A 24,038-nucleotide genomic window follows, 5' to 3' on the forward strand; every position below is an offset into this window, starting at 1 on the left:
GCAGCCATAACTGTTAAAGTTGAAACTGGTAACCGGAAGCGCGTCTTCTTCTCGCTTCTATCTAGACTGTACGCTCAGTGTTGTCAGACGTGGAGTTAAGCGCTTCAGAAAATGGATAAAGGTGACAATAAAACACGCTGAAAGATGATTTGGACTGGTGCTCGGACTGCTGGATTTACACTCATGCGACACGGAATCTGAGGACTCCTCATTGAAAACTTGCACCGTGACATGCAATTTGCACTGCAAAATTGGTTGAAACTTGGGGCAGTGTCGTCATAGTAGTTTTCTGAAACGAGATTTGAGCTGTCACAGAAGCAGGCAAGAAAGGCAACACAATGCTGGCAAATATGTCTCCTGTGCCAGTTTTACCGCTGGTGATAAGCTGTTGTATGTCGATTTTTGGCTGTTTGGCCACCATCAAACTAATTCCTGCTTTCAGAGACCATTTTATATCAGCGAGGTTGTATGGAATGGACCTAAACAAAACATCCAAAAAGGAAGTGTAAGTGTCTTTATACAGTATTGATTTCTGAAACCAAAGCTTCCTCTCTAAGAATTTGTGTTTCTTAAATGTGTTGACAGCCCAGAGTCCCAGGGGGTTATCAGTGGAACTGTCTTCCTGATAATCCTGTTCTGCTTCATCCCAGTGCCTTTCCTTAGCTGCTTTGTTGGAGATCAATGTATGGGCTTTCCCCATGATGAGGTCAATTACAAATTATTACAGGAATAAATAAAACTGTTCCTTAAGTGTAACTTTGTTCTTCTATATCTTCAGTTTGTCCAACTGATTGGCGCTCTTCTGGCCATCTGCTGCATGATCTTCCTTGGTTTTGCAGATGATGTACTGAACCTGCGATGGAGACACAAACTCCTTCTCCCCACAATGGCGTCTTTGCCTCTACTCATGGTTTATTTTACCAACTTTGGCAACACAGTCATTGTGGTACCCAAACCATTCAGGGTTCTGCTTGGACTTCACTTAGATCTGGGTGAGCATTTGGTTAGGTAACTAGTTTATTTCAAACGTTTGTAAATATTTTAAACTATTGCCTTTTATAATAGTAAAATATAATGTGTTGTGTTGTAGGGATTCTTTACTATGTCTACATGGGGATGCTGGCAGTCTTTTGCACAAATGCAATCAACATTTTAGCTGGAATCAATGGCATTGAGTCAGGTCAAGCTCTGTTCATCTCTGGCTCCATTATTATATTTAACTTCCTAGAACTCAGTGGTATGTTATTTTACTTTTCTTTATTCAGTATTCTAATATCATTTGTGTTTAAGATAATTTTTACTTAAAATGTTTGTTTCAGGGGATTACGGTCCTGATCACGTCTTCTCCTTGTACTTCATGATTCCATTCTTTTTCACTACATTAGGATTGTTTTATCACAATTGGTGAGCCTACAAACCTACAAAACTGGTCAATTACTACATAGTCAACTCTGAAAATAATGTACGTATTTCATACCCTACCACAGGTATCCCTCATCAGTTTTTGTTGGAGACACTTTTTGTTATTTTGCTGGAATGACCTTTGCTGTTGTGGGAATCCTGGGTCACTTTAGCAAAACAATGCTGTTGTTTTTTATTCCTCAAGTGGCAAACTTCATATACTCGCTTCCTCAACTTTTTCATATCATCCCCTGTCCAAGACATAGACTCCCCAGGTAATCAGTAACTAGAGTGGTGAAATAAAGCTTTATTATTATTCTCCCTAACAGATTTTTTTTTAATATATATATTTTTTCAAAAAAGATTAAATCCAGACACAGGCAAACTTGGTATGAGTTACTCAAAATTTAAAAGTAAGGATCTCTCAAAATTAGGTCTTCTAATTTTACAGGTAAGTTGTTAAAATAATACAAATCACTATATTTGTATGAGTTATTTATCTGCTAAAGAGGTACCCTTATTTTCCAGGTTGCAGAGTTCATGAGAGTGCTTGATGTAAGAAGGGAGAGGAAAGACGGGGATGATTATATTGAATGCAACAACATGACTTTAATAAATCTAGTGCTAAAACTACTTGGTCCAACACATGAAAGAAGTCTCACAGTCATCATGCTCATTATTCAGGTACATTAAAATATTTGCATTTTGTATATATGCTAGATCTGTTTTTGTAATTATTCATGTCTTACACAGGTCATGGGAAGCGTTGTGGCATTTGGGATTCGTTATCACCTGGTTCGTCTCTTTTATGATGTTTAGGTTGATAGACATGGAAGAAGCCAATGCTGACTGAAATGTTTTTATGTGGGAATTAATATTACCATACACAAGTCTACATTCAAGCGGAAGCTAATGCTTCATTGTTACATTTCTGCCTTGGACACCATTTGAATGGTGTTGAAACTGTACCCTTTTATTTTTGAGTGCACTGTATTGCATTGCATGCAAAAACTAAATGGTTTTATCCAAAAAGATATCTTTGCTTTACCTCTGAATTGAGTTGTTAATGGTGTCATCTCATCATATATGAGTCATACTTTTCTACTTGAGTACATAACAAAACACTAGCGTGTCACACTAATCACCAATACTGGTTTGGTTATATCAAAAATTGCAATGCAACAAAACCAAAATATAAACTTGATTTTCATAGGGCTATGAAGGAGATTAACAAGATTACTGCAAGGTGCATGACTCATAAGTCACCAAAAACAATAAATGTGAATGTAAAAAATAATAGCATAGCACTGATTTGTCCTGAAATTATATGTTTACTAATATTTTGCAGTAAAATGGTTCTGAGCTATGAAGCAATGTCTCATGTTTGTAATTATTGTACAGTTTATCCAAATAAAATAATAGACGTTGTCCCTTTTTATGTGTGTGCGAGAGTCAATTTCACACAAAATATACGGGGGGGAAAAATACAGAAGGGGCTCACGCACTGCTTTAACATTACGCCGGAACTGTTTATGCATGTTCTTGTTTCAGACGGGACATTTGTAGACGCACCCTCATCTGTGCAGTGCTCAGATGTCTGTGTTGTATAGATTTGTTTTTATGTTTTGATTTATTGAATATACAGCAGCTTTGACCAATTAAAATATTCGCTTCATAGAAATGTAAAACTTCAATTCAATCCGATTTAAATGTTAAGATTATTGTGCAAACAAAAGTTAGGCGTCTGTTGCTGTTAGCCACTTGTTCAAAGTTATTTTCGACAAATGCCGCCGAAAAAACGAAAACGCAAAACAACTCTGAATTTGGAGTGTGAATGGGGTTTGTGCCAAGAAGTCTTCCACGAAATCGAGGCTTTGTGTAAACACGTCGAGGAACATCTGAATATTTTGAGCGTCACAGAAGAGGACGCAGAGGAAGCAGAGGGTAATGATTCAATGTAGCTTTAATGTTTTGTTTTTTACACCCACGCCTTTGTTAACCCCGTTACTGTTATTGCCCACAGGAGTGCACAGCTGTCTGTGGAGGGAGTGTGGTTTCTGCTCCTCTGATGGTCCTGAGGAGTTGAGGAGACATGTATTTTTTCACTGTTTCCACACCAAACTAAAGCAGCTGGGTCAGCAAGTACTAGAAACCCAACCTGAGCTTAACAAGTGCACTTTTGGAATCGGAAGAAACATCATTCCTGAAATTCCTGACAATTTTGTGTGTCTTTGGGAACATTGTGAGGTGGGTGTGACTAACAGTTATTTGACATCTCAACTGATTAGTACGAACAAGTCTGAAATTCATGAAATATTATTTTATTTTCAGCAAGGACCATTTGAAAATCCAGAATGGTTTTATCGTCACGTTGAGATGCATAGCCTGTGTGTAGATGTTCCACCTGGAGACTGTGACTTTTCATTACGCTGTGGATGGAAAGGCTGGTTATGTTTTAGTCATCATTAGAAACAAATGAAATTCATCTTTGATTTGTGAATTTAATTGTGTAATCTTCCTTAGACTGTGACGCTACTGTTAAAGGACGTCCTAAATTGAAAGAGCACCTTCGTAGTCACACCCAAGAGAAGATAACAGCTTGTCCAGGCTGTGGGGGCATGTATGCCAGTAATACCAAGTTATTTGACCATATCATTAGACAGAGTGCTCTGGAAGGTAAAATAAAACTTGACTGTTTGGTTTTAGACCAAGTTGGTAATTTTGTATATTGTGTTGATGAAATGGTATCAATTCTGTGCAGGTCAGGGGAGGTTTCAGTGCTCCCATTGCTCCAAACGTTTTGCAACGGAACGACTACTGAGAGATCACATGAGGAACCATGGTGTGTCATGTCCTTTGTATGTACTAATTTTGGGATGAGTGACTTACATGCATAGGTGTATTAGCTTTGCTAGGATTTAATCTTGATGTAGTCCTTCAGGTTTAGCTGCAGGTTCACAATTTTGATGTGTGTCTTCAGCCACGAACACAGCAATACTCAACTGTTTAATGTGTGTTTTTGCTTGTGTTTCTTTCTCTCCAGTGAGCCACTACAAATGCCCATTGTGTGATATGACCTGTCCAACACCCTCATCCCTGCGTAACCACATAAAGTATCGTCACAGCACAGAGAAGCCATATAGTTGTGAATACTGCGAGTACAGGTATCATAACATATTTATTAATATCTAATTGCCTGTAGAAATGGTAAATTATAAGACTTAATATTTGCAGCTGCAAGAATCAAGTGGACCTCCGTAAACACCTGGACAGTCACAGCAGTGAACCAGCATTTCACTGTGATGTTTCTGGTTGTGACTTTACATCTCGTTCACTTTCCACCATGAAAATACATCACAAAAAAGAACATCAGGTAAACCTTTGTACTGATGTAATTCAAGTTTATGATAAGTTATGTTTCACAGTGTTGTTTTATCTTAGGGAGACTTTATGGCTCGTTACAAATGCCATGTGTGTGAACAGTGCTTCACCAGAGGAAACAGCTTAACGGTTCATCTGCATAATAAACACCAGTTTAAATGGCCATCAGGACATCCACGTTTCAGGTATTTTTCTTTCAGCAAGTAGTGCATTTCAAATTGATTCAAACTACTAATTACTCATACATTTGTAGGTATAAAGAGCATGAAGATGGATTTATGCGTCTACAGTTGATTCGTTATGAAAGTGTGGAGTTGACAGAACAACTGATGAGAGAGAAGCAGCGCAGACAGCAAGAGGATGACAGTCAGGAGGGCCCAGGGCTGGAGCAGGAGGTACCCACAGAGGTGCAGGTGGAACTCAGGGGGGTGTTGTTGGAGGAGCAGGGCCCAGAGGATCAGAGCGCACCAGAACAGAGCATTCTCTATGTCCTGTCTGGAGATGTATCATCTACAGGAGATACTGCTGTCATACTGCCATTGTCAGACACCACCCAGGAACCAGGAATTGAAGTTTAGCTACCGCGACTACATACAAGAACCACACAAAAACACAATTTTGATGGGACTAACAGTCTATCCTTTTTATGTGCCTCTACTTCTGCTTAGACAAAAGAAGAAAAAAAAAGTGTTATAGGCAACATTTTATGATTTTACCCTACATTAGGCGTAAGATCAGCTGAACATATATTTTTGCTATTTTGTTAAAATGTGATTCATTTGTTATTGTTTTATTTATAGGATAAAATTGTTAATGGTCAATGGGGCTCTGCTTATTTGAAAACCAATTTGCTGCCACTAATTAATTAAACACACATGAAACTACACTTTAAAACGTGTTCTGTTTGTATTCTTCTGCTAAATCTAAAAAAAAACACCCAAAAAAACCTTCGATCAATATTTCAGCTTGAATTAACCAGACACAATGGCATCTCCTGCTGGTGGAAATGCTCTACTACATCTCTTAATTATTGTATTGGATGTGAAATAAAGGGAAATAAAACTGGAAATGTTTTTGTGGATGTAGAGAATAATTTAGTTAATAGGTGGTATACTTGAGAGCACATGCTGAGAAGTATCTAAGTGGCGGCATGTGGACAAATGTAGTAATAATCTTCTTAGTGTCACTTTCATTAAATAAAAGCGGTTTAGTCCTCAGATGTGAACAATGTACAAATTAAGGTGGAAATTATGTGCTTACAGTATTTGGGGTAATGGAATGATTACTTTGCTCTCTCAGTGACATTTTCAGCTATTTTCTACAGTTTGGTCTCCTAGTGCAGCGTGATCTCAAGCTCACATTGGTCTTCACTTCGCTGAAGATTAAACTGTGCTCACAGCTTAGTGTAAGTGTTACTTACTGCACCCTGCTTCCTGTCTTGAACTCAACGCTTTTGATTCTGCAAGCGGAAATGCAATCTAAAGCAATGTGACCCCCCCATGGAATTCTATAAAAAGCTGTTATTTCAGGTGATGGGAAACTGGACATTTTATCAAGTGCTGTTGCTGCTGCTTTGTGCGTCTTTGTCAATCGCTCAGCTGACTGAATGGACTGGAAAGAAGGAAGGTAGTCGTAAGACCTTATGCTCTATTGTTGCCTTAAAGGTGCACAATGTCATTTTTCAGATGGAGGGCCTGCCACCTGCTTGTCTCCATAGAGATGTTATTGCTTTGCCTGGAATAGGCCACAGTATGGCATTAAACTTGATTTGATTTGCATAGAGAAAAACAATGTAAGTTACAGGTCAGATCTGTGAAGAGGTGACCCCACTCAAAGTAAGAAAGCATGATTTTCAAAGCATTTCTGTGCCGTAAAAACACCTGCAATTAAATAAATGTTATTCTGTGGAACATTACAGGCAAAGTAATAACCTCTCTGCTGAGAAAAGCAGGTGGTGGACTCTTTCAAAAAACTTACATAGTGCATCTTCTAAATGCCTTTTATTTTTGGGTGTTTTGAGCAAATATCTGGTTTTTTTTCATTCAGGTGAGATTGAGTGGATACCGCAACAAGAGTTCATAGACTACACTTATTGGTCTGGCACTGCTCCTCTCTGTGTGGGAGGATGTAGAGCAAGACATCAGGAGGTCAGAAGAGACCAATGTGGGGACTCAAGCTGCTGCTGGCTTGGATACAAGTCATTATGCCGAGGTAATACAATGCATATGATTGTCATGATTTTATTATTTTATATTGAAGTCAAATCTTTTCCATTTAAGTGAATTGTGGAAAGCCAGCTGTGGACTATAATGGAGTGGTGTATGGGAATGATTGGTGGGTGGGCTCTGTTGTGCGCTACACTTGCCGCCCTGGCTTCATGCTGCTGGGAAACTCGACCAGAACTTGTCTCCCTAATGGTCTCTGGACCCCACGGCCATCCTGCCTGAGTGAGCTTATTGTCTTTTGTTGCATTTTTTGGTGTTCATTTTTGGTACATATTCTACTGATGTAACTTTTCCATATCCTGTGCAGGGATGTGTAAAAAAGGCCATATTGAAATCAGTGAAGCTGAGCTGAATGGGACTTGCTCCTCCATGTGTGCCTATAAGAGCTACTACGGCCCTCCCAAACAGGGGTGCACCCGGATAGACAACTGTAAGAAGAAGGAAACTGGCTGGAAGCGTTTCTTTGCACAGTGTGTCCCTTGTATCTGTGACTGCTCTCTATCATGTGGTGAGTGAACAGTGAAATTAAATGTAAAAATAGTTGTAATTGTATTATATTAATGTAGCCAAAACTATGTTTTCACAGCAACTGCAGGATAAAGCCTGAATTCACCTGGAGATGCACCACTGTATATATTACTGAATCACAAACTAAATATTGTTTATATTGCAGAGAGAAAATGTATGTTTTAGGGATTGCATGACCAAAAAGTAGCTTAGTGTCTATGCACGCTGTGTTCATCCATCTGTCCTGATTGCATCTGAAACTTTAATCCTGTTAGAGCCCATGCCTTTGGTACAAGATTCTCATGTGTCAGTCAAGTGAAGAGTAGCCCTCAGAGAGATTTAAGGTACCGGTAATCAACAATAAACTGTTTCATACATATCTTTGACAAATATTACTGTATTAATACCCTCATCTCAAACTTTAGCAGAAAAAAAATCTGCCAAAAAATAAATGGCTGAACATACAACCAAATACATTTATAAAACCAGAGGTTTTTTTTCCAGTTTCATGATAGGTGTGATTTTGAGGACTTAAGGACAGTTTTGAATTGTTAAATGCTATGGCAACAGTCCTAACTTTATCATACTGAAACCCATGGATACACACATATTGTTTTTGAGTTGACACAACTTTAAACAACCACTAGATGTCACTGTTCTGCAGGAATAGATAGCATCAGGAATTCACAGTGCACTTTGGTGGTGTTGCTTCAATTTCTTGTTGAACCTCAGGATGATCCGCTTGAAGACTTTACGTTTGTAACCTCAAATACCTGTAACTAATAATTAAAACTATATCAATAACAGTGATTCTCAATAGAAATCAGACTACATTTCCTCCAGGTTAATTCCCTCGCCTCATTAAATCTCATTAGGCAGTCTCAGATGATTGTACTCTAGAGAGGACATACTCACCCACATCCAGTCTAGTGAGGTCTCTTGAGCGCTCTGCCAGGATCTCCCAGTAACTGCTCTTGTCCCCTGCCAATCCATTTACACTCTAGAAACAAGTCAAAGTCTGAATCTTCCTTCACTGTGAATCTGTGAACGCAGCACAGTTAGTCACTAGTAAACACTACAGTAGCAGGAGAGAGGCTATGTTTACAATGCCCTCAAAAGACCCAAACACACTCATTTATACTTTTTTTTCTATTCGTTTGTTGATTTGTTTTATTTATTGCATAGGACTGGTGTGACTGGAGGTTATCCAAGAAACTATAGCCAGAGTAGACCTGTAGACTAAGGCACAGTGTGGTGACAGGTAACCATTTACTCAAATATTAAAGGTGCACTACGTAACTTTTTAGTGACGTGTCCACTTGCTGGTCTTCATGTTATTGTTTTGCCTAGAATGTTCCATAGTATGGCAGACAGTGCAGACACTGGATAGCAGGAGGCATCCATTACAGGAGCATCTGTAGACAGGAAATCATAAGCACATTTTAAATGCATTTGTTGCGTAAGCTGTTTTAAATTCAACCCCATTTACTGCAGTACTGCATGCTTAACAATCTGACAAAATAAATAAATAATCATCTTAATATCCCTATTGTAAGGACATAGCAGTCACAGGATGTTAAATCTTACTTGAATTACAGCTGTGCTTCATGTAGCTGCTTTAGAGCACCCAGCAGTACACCTCCCTCTACAACACTGGTGACGTGTGTCTGGAACTGCACTGGATAAAGTATTCTCCACAGTCAATGTAACTGGAACCACCTCTGGACCTACGTTGAAAAATACATTTAAATACATGATTTTTACAATTTAAAAACGCATATTTTATACATACCTTTGTCAGTAAAGATCCCCTGTATGAACAGAATGCAGCCCAGTGGGACCAGAGATGTGGTCAATGCCGTGCTCTTGCCCATGTGTTGAGGTTATACTACATAAACATACACACTTATTTGTCAAGCACTTCAACATTATATATTGGCATTAGCATGGCTTGAGATATGTTAGACTGTCACAGAAACTGGAATAACCCCAAGTGTTTGCCTCTCACTCAGTTCTAGTAATGAGCAGTTTAGTACAAAGTCAGGGTATTACACAGGCTTTTAGATGATTAATGGTCACGTTGTCCTTATCTTGTTCTGGAATTTTCTCAAACAAAAAAATCAAAAATGAAAGAAATGCCATTCCTTCAGAAATTGTTCATTTGTTCTGCTCAGAACTACTGCCTTGATCAAACATAAATGACCTAAAGATAGACGACCATTTTTCCTCTTCCTGATTTGACTAGTTGCATAAAACATCAATTAATAAAATATTTCTTTGTGTTCTTCTGTCCAGTAGAACCACGCCAAGCGGTCCAGTCAAAAGTAGTCTGAAGAGATGCTACTCTGAGGGACAGCATCAAACGGGTCTGATTAAGAAAGGCAGGTGGGATTGGCTAAAAATGGTCTTGGTTTCCTCTCAGGGGTGATGTAAGCCGCGGAGGGCCCGTTTGAACGATAGTAACCCCGACTGTTTTACCGAAAATAACCCGGGCACTGCAGCATCAGCACCAGGCAGCTGCGCAGGTGCGGCCTTTAAAGAGACAGACGGAACTAAACGTTACCAAACACATTTTAATGTTTACAAACGGCACCATCAAATCGCAAACTTGAAATCGGATGTCATCGCTCTGCAAGGTGTTTCCCTATTGGCCAAACCAGTGCAGCATCCAATCTCTAGATGATATGTAATGGCTAAAATGGCAAAATGAGGCCTATCTAAATATTAGACTTATTATGTTGGCCACTTTTTTTTGCGTAAACATAAACACTTGGATAGTGCTGCGTATTTTGCATGCGATCCATCATTTCCTCCAAAAGACGCCACAGTGTGGCCTATGTAATATTCTTTGTTTCTGTTACTTTACTCTATACTTAAAAAACAAAACAAAACAAAAACAAATGCATATTGTGGGAAAGTATCCAAAGGCATAACAGACATATTTTCTGCCTGGTAGCATCCTGTCAGCAACGCCCTGCATCCCAGCCCGGCGTGCGCACCACACAGACGCACAGGAGCAGAGTGTGTGGCTGCTCCGTGTCTGCCGCTCATTCTGCCGCTCATTCTGCCGCTACTGCTGCTGCTGTTGGAGAGAGTGAAGCCTCTGCAGCGCTGTTGGGATGTTTATGTTCCTGTGCACATGTGTCGGACCGTGAGCTAACGCCACTTGACGCGAATTGTACACGGGATGGATGCGTTTGACGGAGGACAGCAGAAGGAAACATGACAGTAGATGGTTGCCGCTGATCCCCGGGTGATTCTCGTGGTGGGATGCAGTCCTAGTTTGAGACTGTAGTGGATGCAGGATGGTGAGGATGGGCGAGACATATCGATGAACATTTGGAGCCCGCCGGTTTTCTGTGGACCTTACAGAACCAGACATCATTTTGAATGGGTTTTTCTCACTTCAACTTGTCCAGGTTTCAACGGGGCATTCTAATGCTGCGGTGTTTTGCCTGATCAAATCTGCTGGGCACTGTTGCTCCTTTGGGCTCCTTTCAACACACAATAATAGGTTTGTGTCATGTGTTTGTTGGCATGTGTCAGAATACTTGACTGAATATCTAAACGGGGGATTGAGGGGTATTGCAAATGTACAAAAGGCACCAGACATGGTAAGTCATTATAAGACTTAAACCATTATTAATTGAGGTCACGTGTTCAGTCCAAAGAACCACCCATGACAAAAACATGGAGGCCTTGACTTGAGCGGGGGGCCTTTTAGTTTGCCAGGGTTGTCCAGCGCGTATATGCTCCCTGGTAATGGAAATTCACTAATGGCAGGATGATCAATAGACGCTATAGTCAGTTTTCTTGCCGGTCACGTGGGTCCATATTCTTAGGAGCAATGTCAAAGAGTACTATAACTCTGTAGCCTCTCTCTTTATCAACTGCAGGAGAGATTATTTAGCAGGCTTATTATTGTGGTTTGTGACATATTTACTTGCTAGTAGATCTTTAGTTTTATGTTTCAAATGCTGCAGAATGAGGAACACTAAAACACAGGGGTTTTTTGTCAGTGGATAACAAATTGCATTGTTATTTATTGCCAATAATTTAAAAAAATGAATAAAACAGTCATTTGAGCATATATCTAACATCTATTGCGATAATGAGATCAGTATAGAACACCAAATGTTCTGTGTATCTTTCATAAGATTGTGCTGCACAGCAGGGCAGGTGGGCATGCCAGCAGTCACAGGCCTTTGGCTTGAACTGCTCCATCAGGGGACCTCCGCAGCATCTTAATCTCAGAGTGTATTATTTAGACTCACCTCCTGTGAGATGGTTTCTTTCTTTTTAGTGTTTCCTATCTAGTGCTGCCGCTTTAAAGCCTACACAAAATGACATTGGGTTTTCACTAAATGTGCTCTGAAGCGAAAGTCACACTTTTATATGGTTTAGGGAGGTAGAAGTAAACTGTCTGAACACTCCATGGATTACTCATGTGAGTAATAAGTAAGTGTTCCTTTACAAGTGATTATTTGTATAAAATTATTTTAGGTTTGTCTGACTATTGTATAAAAATAAATGTATTTGTGTAACATTCCTGAGGTGGCACTGTTGACAATTTAGACCATTCAGATAATAACAATTTCACTATATGTGCTGTTGGAATATTTCACACCATTGTTGCTGTGTCCCTAATGAATTGAAATGTTTGCCCAGTGATAATAGCTGCACATTAAGTGTCGGGTTATGAGAGAGCCAGTAGGTCAGCTCCACACTGTACATGCTATAGAGTCTATAGACATCCCTGTGTCTGGCTCTTAAGAGGAAATGTGTTTGAATCAGCAGTATGGGCCTGCTGCAGGGCTGAAACCAGATCCTCACACTCACTGAAGCCTCCAGTCCATCCACTGAGCCATAATCACATCAAGGCCAGCCTCTTAACATGCTGTCTGAAGTCATCCCCCAGACCTGTACATTTCTTTATACATGCTATTGTTAAGTGAAGCTAATACAGACCCCCAGGCAGTCAACTGTAGATCACTGGATCAACCCAAATCAATACTATGTTCCTTTGGGTGACATTTTTCTCACCAAAAAACATTTAAAGTGACTCAGTAAGTTAACTGTATTTTATTTACATTATGGATTTGCATTATAATATGTGCTAAAGAAGGTCAATACAACAGGAATAATTTAGACTGTTGTATAAAATCAGTACTCATTAATATTTCTTTAAGCATTGTACTGATGTCAATATAGGAATTCCTTGCTTCATTTTCCTGGAATCGAGACTGGTTCTCTCTGTATATTCTATTCAAAAGATAAGTATTTGAAGTGTATTGTTGGCTGGACATGCAAACGCTTCATGACAATTTACTTTATCGGTTATGGTTCAGAAATTGTTGCATCCTTGACCTCTGATTGGCTTTACACCATAAAGGAAGGTGCCTTAACTTTGTTCTTTTCAACAGTCTTTTAGGATGGCTGAGCGGACCCTGGACCCACCCGCTGTGAGTATCCCAATGGAGGAGACCAAGCTGCACAGTGGGGCGCCCCCAGAGGCCCCTCTGCTCACTCACCTGAAGAAGGTGGAGAACCACATCACTGAGGCCCAGCGCTTCTCCCACCTGCCTCGCCGCTCTGCTGTTGACCTGGAGTTTAACGAGCTGTCCTACACCATCCGCGAGGGTCCCTGGTACCGCCGGAGAGGTACTTCTATATTATTATTATTATTATTATTATTATTATTATTATTATTTCTTATTGGGAAGGACATTATTTTCTCTGGCCACCCAAATGCATAAAAGCAGCAGGAGATAAGGCTTGAAGATAGTGAGATAGAGAATTTCAATACTTATCTTGATGGATGGACCCACACAGACCGATCAATATCAGAAGTGCAGGGATTTCAAGAAATACATTGTACCATTTAGATAAATATTGTTTTCTCTGCCTGTTGTGTGGAGGCCTATGCCAAAGTGTCACACAGGCCTATTACAGATATCCACCATGTTGGAGCTGTGTGTGCTATAAGTTCTGCAGAGCTCAGCAGACTTTAGACATAGTTAATAATTCACACTTGCAGGTTGGCACACTGCTCCACTCGGCTTTTTCTGTGTTGTCGGATGATAAGCAGGACATCAAGGCCTAATCGATGGATTCACTCATAAAATATAGACAGTGTTTAAGATCACTGCCTATACTAATGATGAGACTGTGTCAGGTTAAGCTGCTGTCTGGATATTTTTACCCCTATAGAACTTGCTATGTGTTGTCAAATGTGCACGTCCCCTATGGAAGGAGTGGTATTGGAGTCCGATATGCAGGGAGCTAGGCCCAAGAAGGGGTCAATAAATCAGTGTGTGTGTTTGCCAACCCTGCTTCATGTTTTAGTCCAATCTTTTCTCTGTGCTATTGTTTGTTTTGTCTCCTCCGGGCTCCTGTGTTTCCTCATCAACGCGGTAATGTGTGAGAGGCAAGATTCGTGACTTTTGCTCATTACTGCTCATTGAACGAGAGCTTGTCTTTACTGTTGTCCTCATGAAAACACAACATCACAGCCACACCAAAGTTTGTGGTGCAATTTAATACATGACTCTAAGGGGCTTGTTAACAACTCTTTATTACAAGCTTGACTAACATTTTTGTTTTCATGTTGGATCAAAGCAGAAAAGCTGGATGTTTGCTTTGTTTTTCCTCAATTATTTAAGGATTTGTACTTGAGTCACTTATTGATTAGTTACTTTTTTATTATTATTATTATTATTAATTTATTTATTTTCTTTACATAAGTAATATAATTTTTTTGCCCTGGGTTACTATTCTACCATCTTAATACATACCTTCAATTAGTAGTTTTAGTAGCTTCATGAAGGGAAGAAGAATTTGGAGTTTCTTGCATTGATGTTTGTTTCAGGGGTTCTGTTCTTTATGTTGTGAATTTTTTTGGCAAATATTAAAATGATTATTCTTTAATTCTACAGCAGTAATTTTATTTTGAAGTACCATTACTTATTTTATGCCTTGTATATATTTTACTGTCCTCCCTTGGCTAATGAAAGAGTGCTCTAGTCGTTTGGTCCCTGAATGAGGATGTTCAGAATAATCATAAATCAGAGTGGAAGTTGTTACCGATTTGTCGCTGCTTGTTATCAGTGTAACCAGAGCAAAAGGACTCAGGAAGGTGAAGTTTTCAATGAGTAAACCGTTTGTTGTTGTCAGATCGAGAAGGAGAGAGCATCCGTTTCCTTCTCTGTTAAGATGAAGTGCTGTGTCCTTTCATGTGTAGATATGTTGGTCCCAGGGGAGAGCTCTGGTGTAACACAATCTATGACAGAGAGGATAGAGAAAGTGTACGGTACTCTATATGCATATTCATCCAGGTGTACTCACTACTACCAAGGACCTTGTTGTTTTAGTGCTATTGCTCCTGCTTTTTTGACTGTGTGACCAGGAACACAGTGAAAAAATAGTGTAATTTGTTTTGTTTTGGGTTTTTTTGCCTATTAAAAATACATTTTGGATTTTATATATAACACACCAAAAATATATCATTTTCTTTACAGAGTCTTTGAATCAGCTCTAGTGAATATTTGATGGATGCATTGGATTTAATGATTTGGTTCTTGACTTGGCCATCAGTGGTTGAATAATAGTTTATAATTTATCTATCATCATATTGGGATTTAGTGTGTCTCTGTTCAGTGCAACTCTATGCTCAACTACAGTAATTTTTCCCCATCCTCTCCTCCTATTGGCCTGTCTGCATCATGCTCGTAGTGACGTGGATTTAACCAATCGAAATGAAAAGTTAAGTCTCAGAAGGAGCAGATAGTACCCTTTTATATTTCAGTCGAGGAGTGAAAAAAAAAGGTGTGCTAGACGAGATGTACACTCTGGAGATGGGATAGCAAGTGCAGTGACGATGCAGGCTTATATTTTATTCAGCTGGTCCATACATGCACCATACAGTGTCCCTCTCTTCCTCTGAATACATTTGGCCATCCCCAGAGGTCAAAGCAGCGGATCAGCTTTGAATAAATATGAAATTAATCATCATCTGCTCAGTAATTGTTTTTCTAATGAAGGTGAATAGCCCTTTGAACATAGAGGACATACTGCTGTACACAGTCTAAATGATATTGTGCCTCTTTTTTCCCCTGCAGTGCAATTTCCTGCTTCAAGATTGGTTTGAATGCTGTTTAATACTCAGTGCAGTAGTAATGAGTAATGTCTTCAGTGAAGCACAGGCATGGACAAACATTTAGAGTGCAGATCACAAGCAGTTATCACTGTGAGTGCTGGAAGCGATGACTTCAACTAAACCATGACTAATGAAGATAAGTCTCTGGAGTGGAAACGACCAGTGTGCAGTCATGTCCTCTTACAGCACCGACTATTTGTCATGGGACCCCACTCCCAGCTGAGACACATGGACCAGGAAGTGGTTTAGTCTAGATGAGTGCTATTACAATTGACCCACAGTGGGGTCAGGCCATCACCTCCAGAGTGAAAACAGTGGCATATCACTGACCACCTTTCACTTCAGCTCTGATATAGTGAGATGGACCCACGCAATTGTTATGCAAAGTATAACTGTGTGCAAAATCACAAATGGCTATGAAAATGTGAAAATACACTAAATAACAGAAACATTGTAGTCATGCATTAATTATAATGCCCGGACCATGACCCACAATTGACACGACCCAGTTCAGTGCTAAATGCTCTTTCCCTTGACCCACAAAGTCACAATATCACCCAGTGGAGAGGCATCTACTGCTACTAAGGTTTGTCCAAATAATGTAATGATGCGGATCAAATCACTTTTAGTGCAAGGATTCATAGGTCTGCGCCATTCTTGTCAGTTCCAAACCCTAATACTTTTTTTTATGTAATGCATTTTCTAAATTTAAATTGTACAAAAAGTTTCCAAATATGGAGCTTTATGAAACTACATTGGTGCAAAACACATATCCCATTAATATGTAATTGTTGCCAATGAGGAGGGAGTCAAATTATTCTGTTGTGGTAAACCCACGATATAAAAATAAAAAGAACAAAGATGTTACAGTGTATACTTACTGTATACTTCTGGTCATTGTCTAATGCAGGGGTGTCCAAACGTTTTACAAAGAGGGCCAGACTTGGTGAGATGAAAGTGTTTGTGGGCCGACCATTCGGCCTGATCATTCTTTGAACCATTAATATTAACTGCAAATTAATTATTTAATAGTTTTTTTCTTTTTATTGCAAATGGCTTTCACCTTTCAAAAACAAAATTAACGTTAAAGAGTAAACATTTAAACTGTGGTTTTGATAATCACAATACAATAAATTCACTGATATTTTAGGATTTATTCACCTCAGAAGGAGAACAACTTAACATGCAACTTGCATAACTTGCACTAATGTGAAGGGTGAAATTGAGATCTGGACTGTAGTAAATAAACCAAGTCTGGCTCAAAGACAGTGGTTTTGATGCGCAAAGTGTCACACAGGTGAAAGTCAGCTAGATTTGTCCTCACACAGTTCTTGTTAAAGTTCATAAACAAGAATGTCTTCACACACAAATATAACCAAAGAAACTCAGCATTTTCTTAGCAAAGGTTTGAATTTCTTTAAACTTGTCTTTATCCAGTTGGCGATAAAAGTCAGTGAGCTTGAACATGTGTATTTTACACTGGTCAACAGTGCTGATGGGCCACACATAATTATTTTTATTCCAGATGCTGAGGGCCAGTGGAAATTTGTACACGGGCCACAATTGGCCCCCGGGCCGGACTTTGGGTATGCCTGGTCTAATGATTTAAGGAATCCTGCTTCCACTTCACTGACAGGTCACAATATCTGACCATTTAAAAACCTCTGTCTTGGAATAATGGCTGTGGTTTTCCTGCTGGCGCCATTTACATTGGAGTATTTTACAGCCACTGTCTTTGCTTTTACTAACACACTTATACACAATATCTAGCCCCTTATTCACTCCTGTGGCATACAGTGACTTTATGACATATGTGTTCTTTACATACATTAAAGTACTGAATTTATAAAAGGGTAATATTCTTTGAAATAGTGCTCAGTTTTGCAGCAGAGATCGCAAGAGAGAGATTGACAGAAATGAATTAGAACAAATGGACAAATGTTTGTTTTTTTGTTTTCATTCTCCGTAAGCTAAGGATTCCAACATGATCTGACTTTCAATTGATCAAACACATGTCCAGTTTAAAATCTGAAAGTCAGTGTCTTTGAGGTTGGTTGAAATACTGTTGGCTCTTTTGTTTGTTGTTATTGTTACTACAACTACAACAACTTTAACAATTTTTAGGGGAACAAGTTCAATCTCTAAATGGTATATATTTTTTAAGAGAATGTACTTGTATTTATTTTGTCATGCATATTAAAGTTTCATATTTTTTGTCTTTTAGGTTACAAGGCTCTTCTCAAATGTCTTTCTGGAAGTTTTAACAGCAGAGAGCTCATTGGCATTATGGGCCCATCTGGAGCTGGGAAGTCCACGCTTATGAATATTTTAGCTGGATACAGGTAACACATAAAGGATATAGACTTATGTATTAACACTGCCATTATTTTAGTTATTAATCCATTGTGTATGTTGTTTATGGTTGCAGGGAGACTGGTATGAAGGGACAGATCCTGGTAAACGGTCGGCCCAGAGACCTAAGGACATTTCGGAAGATGTCCTGCTACATCATGCAGGATGACATGCTGCTGCCCCACCTCACGGCCCGGGAGGCCATGATGGTGAGGGCTTTAAAGGAAACATATTATTAACATATTTCACTTATCATTAACCTACTCAAAGTTGTATTTTTCTTGTTTCTTGCATTTATGAGTAATAATCCCCAATCCCCACGCTCATTCCAGTACTTTGTAGCAATAATAAAAAAATTAAGACTCTGAGTCAGACACTGAAACATATAAATCCACTGCTTACTACAATGAAAAGGCTCCTCAACTCTGCAGTTTTTAACAGGAAGTCAGTGGTCCCATTTCTATTACTAAGCATACTTTTTAATCAATATTGCAGTATATAATGAACAAAACATAAAATGGTGATCTACGCATGTTGTAATTTAATACTAAGTCCCAGAAAAAATGTTGCTTTTTGCTATTTTTGTTGAAGAAAGTCTAATCAAACCATGTGTCTCTTTCAGGTTTCGGCTAATCTGAAACTAAATGAGAGTATGCAGGTCAAAAAAGAACTTGTAAGTGTATCTCATCATCAAATATCTCTTCACATTGTCCAAGTGGATGTGCAAATGTAGGCTACTGTTTAGGAATGGTCATGTTTGGTCTTTTGTTTTTGGCCCTGTCACTTTACCACTGTTGTCCAGGATGTATACCACCTTAGGCCCAGAGTGGTAAATCTCAACACATTCTATCTTTTGTGTTAGGTGGATGAGATCCTGACTGCTCTGGGTCTGCAGGAGTGTGCTCAGACGCGCACTAATAGCCTCTCCGGTGGACAGTGTAAACGACTGGCAATCGCCCTGGAGCTGGTCAACAATCCTCCAGTCATGTTCTTTGATGAGCCCACCAGGTACGGCTCCCTGCACCCCACTGTATCACTGCAGACTGTACACATGCTGCTGTTAGTAAGGATAACAACTTTTGAACAGTGAGATATTGCTACAGAAATAAAAATGAAATAAATAATATTAAGAGTTAGCTCTTTTCTCAATGAATATAGCATGTCATTCATTGAGCTGAGTAATTATTGCTGTAAGCGATTTGAGTGTTTGTCTCTGTTCTGTTGCAGTGGTCTGGACAGTGCGTCGTGCTTTCAGGTGGTATCTCTCATGAAGTCTTTGGCTCAGGGAGGAAGGACAATCATCTGCACCATCCACCAGCCCAGTGCCAGGCTCTTTGAGATGTTTGATAAGGTACAGGGCTTAAGTGCTGGATTGTGTAAGCCCCATTTGGCCCTGCATGCTCACACTCACACATTTGGGCTCAGTGTCCATCTGACAGGCTTGAGATGTCAAGAGCTGCTTTTTGGGCTCTGTGAGAGAAATTTCTATTTTAGCTTATTATATTTGTTGAAATCATTTTCAACAATATATTATTATAGCAATAAATACTATAATTGCAACTGTTATAAAATAAGAGAAAACAAATGACATCTTATATGGTGTTTTTCTTCCTCATTCCTGCAAGAAAGATAAAAACTGAAAATAGTGCTATATTGCTGAAGTAATAATAATAGTCATATAATAATTAGGCATGACAACAGGACTAGACGTTGTGCTAGTACCTGTAATGAATGAAAAAATAAAGAAATCTTAACTCCCAACCATAAATGCACCATTTTCAAAGATTTAGAGTACCACAGTAAGTTATTTGTTTGTATTTCGAAAATACATTAGGTAAATATATTGATTTCTGCCATTTGTTGTTTTGTTTTTTCTAGTTGTACATTCTTAGTCAGGGTCAGTGTATCTTCAAAGGTACTGTCCCATATCTCATCCCCTACCTGAAGAACCTCGGCCTCCACTGCCCCACATATCACAACCCGGCTGATTTCAGTAAGTAAACCAGCAGCCTTACAGCTGCAAAGTTGTTACTGCATACTTTGTTTGTCTGCAATGTATTGGCGCCTCCCTTTTGCTTGCAGTTATTGAGGTAGCATCAGGGGAGTATGGGGATCTGAACCAAGTGCTGTTTGAAGCTGTTCAGGGCGGTCTCTGCTCTGAAGATGGCAAGAAAAACTCCAGAGACAAGAATGATCCTTCCTGTAACTCCCAGGTTCACAGCGTAAGTAACTAACCCACATTATGAAGGTAAGATGTGAGTGTGCATCTCCATAAATGTTTAGTGACATTTCTGCTTTGGAGAAAGTAAGTAAATTGGGACTAATGTCCCAGTTTAATTGGAGGTGACTTGATTTCAAATCTACCAAACAAATGCATGTTGTCTGACTTTTAGTTATGCTCAGACTTTGTGTAGTCTATTAAGTTAATGGTAGAATTTAATATGGGTAATATGTCTCCTTTAAAATATTTATAAAAGTAAAACTGAGCTGAAATGTAGTTAATTTTGTCAGCAGTTGCCACTGCATTAAGCAAAATTCTTGTTAAAGCTCTTGTGCAAAGATCGCAAAACTCTCACCAAGTATAATTTATCCCATACATTGTTAATCAGGGGATTTATTGTTGACAGGAGACTGGGACTTTGGAGAAACACAGCTTTGCTACCAGTACATTCACACAGTTCTGTATCCTCTTTAAACGGACCTTTGTCACAATATGCAGGGACACGGTAAGATGCCCAAACGACATTCTCTGTTCAACGTTTAACATCACAAATAAAGAGCTCAATGTGTTTGTCGTTCAGGTTTTGACCCACCTACGGGTGATGTCCCATCTGTCCATTGGAGTGCTCATTGGACTGCTCTATCTCAAAATTGGAAATGATGCCAGTAAAGTGTTCAACAACACTGGGTTCCTCTTCTTCTCTATGCTGTTCCTAATGTTTGCTGCCCTGATGCCCACCGTCTTAACCTGTAAAATATCAACTATTAGATCATTACATCTTGTCAGTCATTTTGCAGAAGAATGATTAATGTTCATTCTCTTATCCTTAGTTCCTCTGGAGATGTCTGTGTTCATGAGGGAACATCTCAACTACTGGTACAGCCTTAAAGCCTATTACTTGGCCAAGACTATGGCGGATGTCCCATTTCAGGTAACATTTATGAGCTCACAGATGTCAAAGAAAGAACTGTAAGAGTGAAAATGAATAAATGGACTCTTATATATATATATATTTTATTTTTTTTATCACATGCTCTATGAATGTGAATATTGCTGAATTCCAATTTAATCAGACCTCAGAGTGTGATTTCTGTTTCCCAGGTGATATGTCCCATAATGTACTGTAGTATAGTGTACTGGATGACGGAGCAGCCTCCAGAGGCAGGACGTTACCTCCTCTTCATGGCCTTGTCCACATCCACAGCCCTCGTGGCCCAGTCCCTCGGGCTGCTCATAGGTGCTGCCTCCACCTCGCTCCAGGTACACCTTACAAATATAGGGTAAGATTGTAAATGATGAAGGTATGTATTAATTTGCACTTGTTTCACAGGTGGCAACTTTTGTGGGACCAGTCACAGCCATACCCGTCCTCCTATTTTCTGGTTTCTTTGTCAATTTTGACACGATTCCCAAATATCTGCAGTGGAGTTCTTATGTATCGTATGTCAGGTACACATGTCTTTTTTACACATTATTGGTGTTGTTCAGAATGTAATATGAATTCAATGTTCAAATACTCTCCAGTGATGTGGACCTTATATTTACATTGATGGTAATTCTTATAAGCTTAAGATAGTGAGTTCCACACCAACAGGCTACACTACCAACACTAATGTGGGGGAGTAAATGGATAATATAATGTTATGCTTTTGTTCAAAAAGTGCAGTGTTGTAAATGCAATTTATTACCAGGGCTATCATTATTATATCTAGTGACACTCAAGGCCATTTTAACATGTCACACATTGAATAGCCAAACTTTTCCAAAATTGTTCTATGTTATTACATTAGATACATGTAATTTCTAATAACAAAGGCAGTAAGACAGGTCCTTGCGTGTAAACGATGTGCTATTTTCATTGATATGATAAGCTATAGTGTCAGTGCTTATTCTGATTGCTCCGATGTCTTAGGTATGGCTTTGAAGGTGTGATACTGTCCATATACGGCATGAACCGGTCAGACCTGGAATGTCCTGGGATAGTGTGTAAGTTCCAGAAGCCCGAGGAAGTGCTGCAGCTGCTGGATGTGGAGGACGCTAAGCTCTATGTAGACTTCATTGTCCTGGGCGTTTTCTTCCTGATCCTCAGACTGGCCACATACCTGGTGCTGCGCTACAAAGTCAAGTCCGAGCGCTAAGACCTCCACAGGAAAACCCATTCATATCATTTGGAAGTGTGCAAGCAAGTACTATACTCCAGCCAAATTCTCTGTCTACAACGGACAACTGTATTCATCAAATCATCTGGATTCTGTCGCATCAGTTTTGAGTAAAGAGAAAGTGAAAATCATCAAGCAATGCAAGAACACACATTACCCTCCTGAAATAATATGTATCTCGCCATATGTGACAAAAAATCCGTATAGTAACAATGCATGTCTCCTCAAATTGTGAAGTTATTGGGTTGGCGATACTGAAAAAGCCACACACCAGAAGAGCTAAATTTCTATTGCAATGCTGTTGAGCCATGTCATTTGGATTCAGATGCATTTCATAGATTCAATATGCCTTCAACTACTTTGAAAAAGATACTATAAATGCCAAGAAAAGTTTGGCATGGCTTCTCTCTCCCCAGTCGGAACAAAGCAAAGGCATTACATTGAAACTGCCAGTGGACAACTTTGGTTCTCCATAGCTGTTAACATGGTGAAAGTGTGTGTTTTTTTTATGGGTCTACTCTAAAAGGACTGTGTACCTACCTTGGTCTGTATTTGAAAGCCATTGATGATATGAAAAAGGACAAAAATAAAACAGGAATGTGGACTATACACCTGCAGCTGAAAGTCTTGCAGGATGAACTTCAGGTCAAGTGCAATAGTTTGGTGGCGTAAATGTTGGTGTTATTGTAACTATGACACCTTGAACTGCTTGTTTCCACTCAGTGTATGATTCATTATCTTTCCATCTTTGAAACCCCTGTCTTTTATTCCTCTTTCTCTCTGCTTTGCTGATGTCTGACAGATGTGTGTTGTTCAAACCAATGCTAGATACTTGAATTGCTGACCAGGCAGTTTTTGTGCCTCTTAAGTAGAAAGATGTTTTTCCTGGTTTTCGAGCTTATTAATTGCACATTTGGTTTATGTGGACACACTTTACATGCTGCTGACACGCACACATTAATACATACAGGTTTACATAGACATTCAGACACATACACTTTCACTGTTGGCAATGTTTAGAAGAGCCTCTCTGTCACAAGGCAATGCAAATAATTTCCAGTAGACTTGCTATGAAATATTTCTTATTCAAACTATGCTACTTAGTAACATAATATATATTAAATGCATAAAATGTGAGTATATAATCAATGATTGTACAGTGAATATGTTATGCTGTAAAGAAAATGTACATTTGCACTTTTCAATGTATGCTTATTTATTTATATTTATTTGTATTTAATTTTATTTTTCTATATCTATGTAACGAGTCCTGCTTGAAAGTATAATGAGAAAACAGCAACTGAATGTTGCATGTTCACTTTAGGAATGACTTTACAGAAATACTACATTTCGAACTATAGCAAATTATGTTGTTTCTTCACTAAAGATAATTTTGCCAAGTTTGGGGAAATGCCAGTCTTCAATCTTTGGTTTAAAATACAGCTATGTTGGTTGAGAAAAGAGGCAGTGATATGTTTAATGTTTGTAGCCTGTGCTTAGTTTCATGATGCTGTTTTAGAAGGCTGATTACTGTAGTTTTTGAATGACATCAATAGCAATACTCAAGGCTGCAATTATTTATCTGTACTGCTGGTGTTTATTCATTTAATAGTCCATCCATCCATCCATTTTCTTCC

At 39.1% G+C, this 24,038-nt stretch overlaps 3 protein-coding genes across 3 annotated transcripts; all 3 read left to right on the forward strand.

Annotated features, from left to right (window-relative positions):
• Positions 1 to 35: 35 nt before the first annotated feature.
• dpagt1 (dolichyl-phosphate (UDP-N-acetylglucosamine) N-acetylglucosaminephosphotransferase 1 (GlcNAc-1-P transferase)) lies at positions 36 to 2,838 on the forward strand. Its single transcript, XM_033978781.2, has 9 exons — positions 36 to 505; positions 586 to 706; positions 779 to 992; positions 1,091 to 1,237; positions 1,320 to 1,404; positions 1,488 to 1,676; positions 1,765 to 1,852; positions 1,930 to 2,085; positions 2,155 to 2,838. Exons 1-9 carry the CDS (start codon positions 339 to 341, stop codon positions 2,218 to 2,220), a joined length of 1,233 nt encoding a protein of 410 aa, XP_033834672.1. The 5' UTR covers positions 36 to 338; the 3' UTR covers positions 2,221 to 2,838.
• Positions 2,839 to 2,939: 101 nt separating this feature from the next.
• On the forward strand, positions 2,940 to 5,708 carry hinfp (histone H4 transcription factor). The gene is made up of 9 exons (XM_033978910.2): positions 2,940 to 3,345; positions 3,425 to 3,648; positions 3,733 to 3,844; positions 3,925 to 4,077; positions 4,163 to 4,243; positions 4,445 to 4,565; positions 4,636 to 4,774; positions 4,843 to 4,967; positions 5,036 to 5,708. The coding sequence occupies exons 1-9, from the start codon at positions 3,186 to 3,188 to the stop codon at positions 5,358 to 5,360; spliced, it is 1,440 nt and encodes a 479-aa protein (XP_033834801.1). The 5' UTR covers positions 2,940 to 3,185; the 3' UTR covers positions 5,361 to 5,708.
• A 4,876-nt stretch (positions 5,709 to 10,584) lies between these two features.
• abcg4a (ATP-binding cassette, sub-family G (WHITE), member 4a) lies at positions 10,585 to 23,967 on the forward strand. The gene is made up of 15 exons (XM_033979005.2): positions 10,585 to 11,028; positions 12,938 to 13,175; positions 17,894 to 18,011; positions 18,098 to 18,230; positions 18,644 to 18,694; positions 18,884 to 19,029; positions 19,249 to 19,372; positions 19,900 to 20,014; positions 20,104 to 20,243; positions 20,649 to 20,747; positions 20,823 to 20,991; positions 21,073 to 21,173; positions 21,344 to 21,502; positions 21,573 to 21,691; positions 22,155 to 23,967. The coding sequence occupies exons 2-15, from the start codon at positions 12,947 to 12,949 to the stop codon at positions 22,378 to 22,380; spliced, it is 1,929 nt and encodes a 642-aa protein (XP_033834896.1). The 5' UTR covers positions 10,585 to 11,028; positions 12,938 to 12,946; the 3' UTR covers positions 22,381 to 23,967.
• Positions 23,968 to 24,038: the final 71 nt, after the last annotated feature.

The sequence above is a fragment of the Periophthalmus magnuspinnatus genome, chromosome 14 (assembly GCF_009829125.3).
Source record: "Periophthalmus magnuspinnatus isolate fPerMag1 chromosome 14, fPerMag1.2.pri, whole genome shotgun sequence".
NCBI lineage: Eukaryota > Metazoa > Chordata > Actinopteri > Gobiiformes > Gobiidae > Periophthalmus > Periophthalmus magnuspinnatus.

What these genes read in the sequence shown, in the direction of transcription:
- dpagt1 (XM_033978781.2), top strand. Translation starts at nt 339, where the DNA reads ATGCTGGCAAATATGTCTCCTGTGCCAGTTTTACCGCTGGTGATAAGC. An exon ending in TGGACTTCACTTAGATCTGG is followed by an intron (nt 993 to 1,090) that starts GTGAGCATTTGG and finishes GTTGTGTTGTAG; the next exon opens with GGATTCTTTACTATGTCTAC. An exon ending in GGATTGTTTTATCACAATTG is followed by an intron (nt 1,405 to 1,487) that starts GTGAGCCTACAA and finishes ACCCTACCACAG; the next exon opens with GTATCCCTCATCAGTTTTTG.
- hinfp (XM_033978910.2), top strand. Translation starts at nt 3,186, where the DNA reads ATGCCGCCGAAAAAACGAAAACGCAAAACAACTCTGAATTTGGAGTGT. An exon ending in GGACGCAGAGGAAGCAGAGG is followed by an intron (nt 3,346 to 3,424) that starts GTAATGATTCAA and finishes TATTGCCCACAG; the next exon opens with GAGTGCACAGCTGTCTGTGG. An exon ending in TGTGAATACTGCGAGTACAG is followed by an intron (nt 4,566 to 4,635) that starts GTATCATAACAT and finishes TAATATTTGCAG; the next exon opens with CTGCAAGAATCAAGTGGACC.
- abcg4a (XM_033979005.2), top strand. Translation starts at nt 12,947, where the DNA reads ATGGCTGAGCGGACCCTGGACCCACCCGCTGTGAGTATCCCAATGGAG. An exon ending in CGGCCCGGGAGGCCATGATG is followed by an intron (nt 18,231 to 18,643) that starts GTGAGGGCTTTA and finishes TGTCTCTTTCAG; the next exon opens with GTTTCGGCTAATCTGAAACT. An exon ending in TGCAGGTCAAAAAAGAACTT is followed by an intron (nt 18,695 to 18,883) that starts GTAAGTGTATCT and finishes CTTTTGTGTTAG; the next exon opens with GTGGATGAGATCCTGACTGC.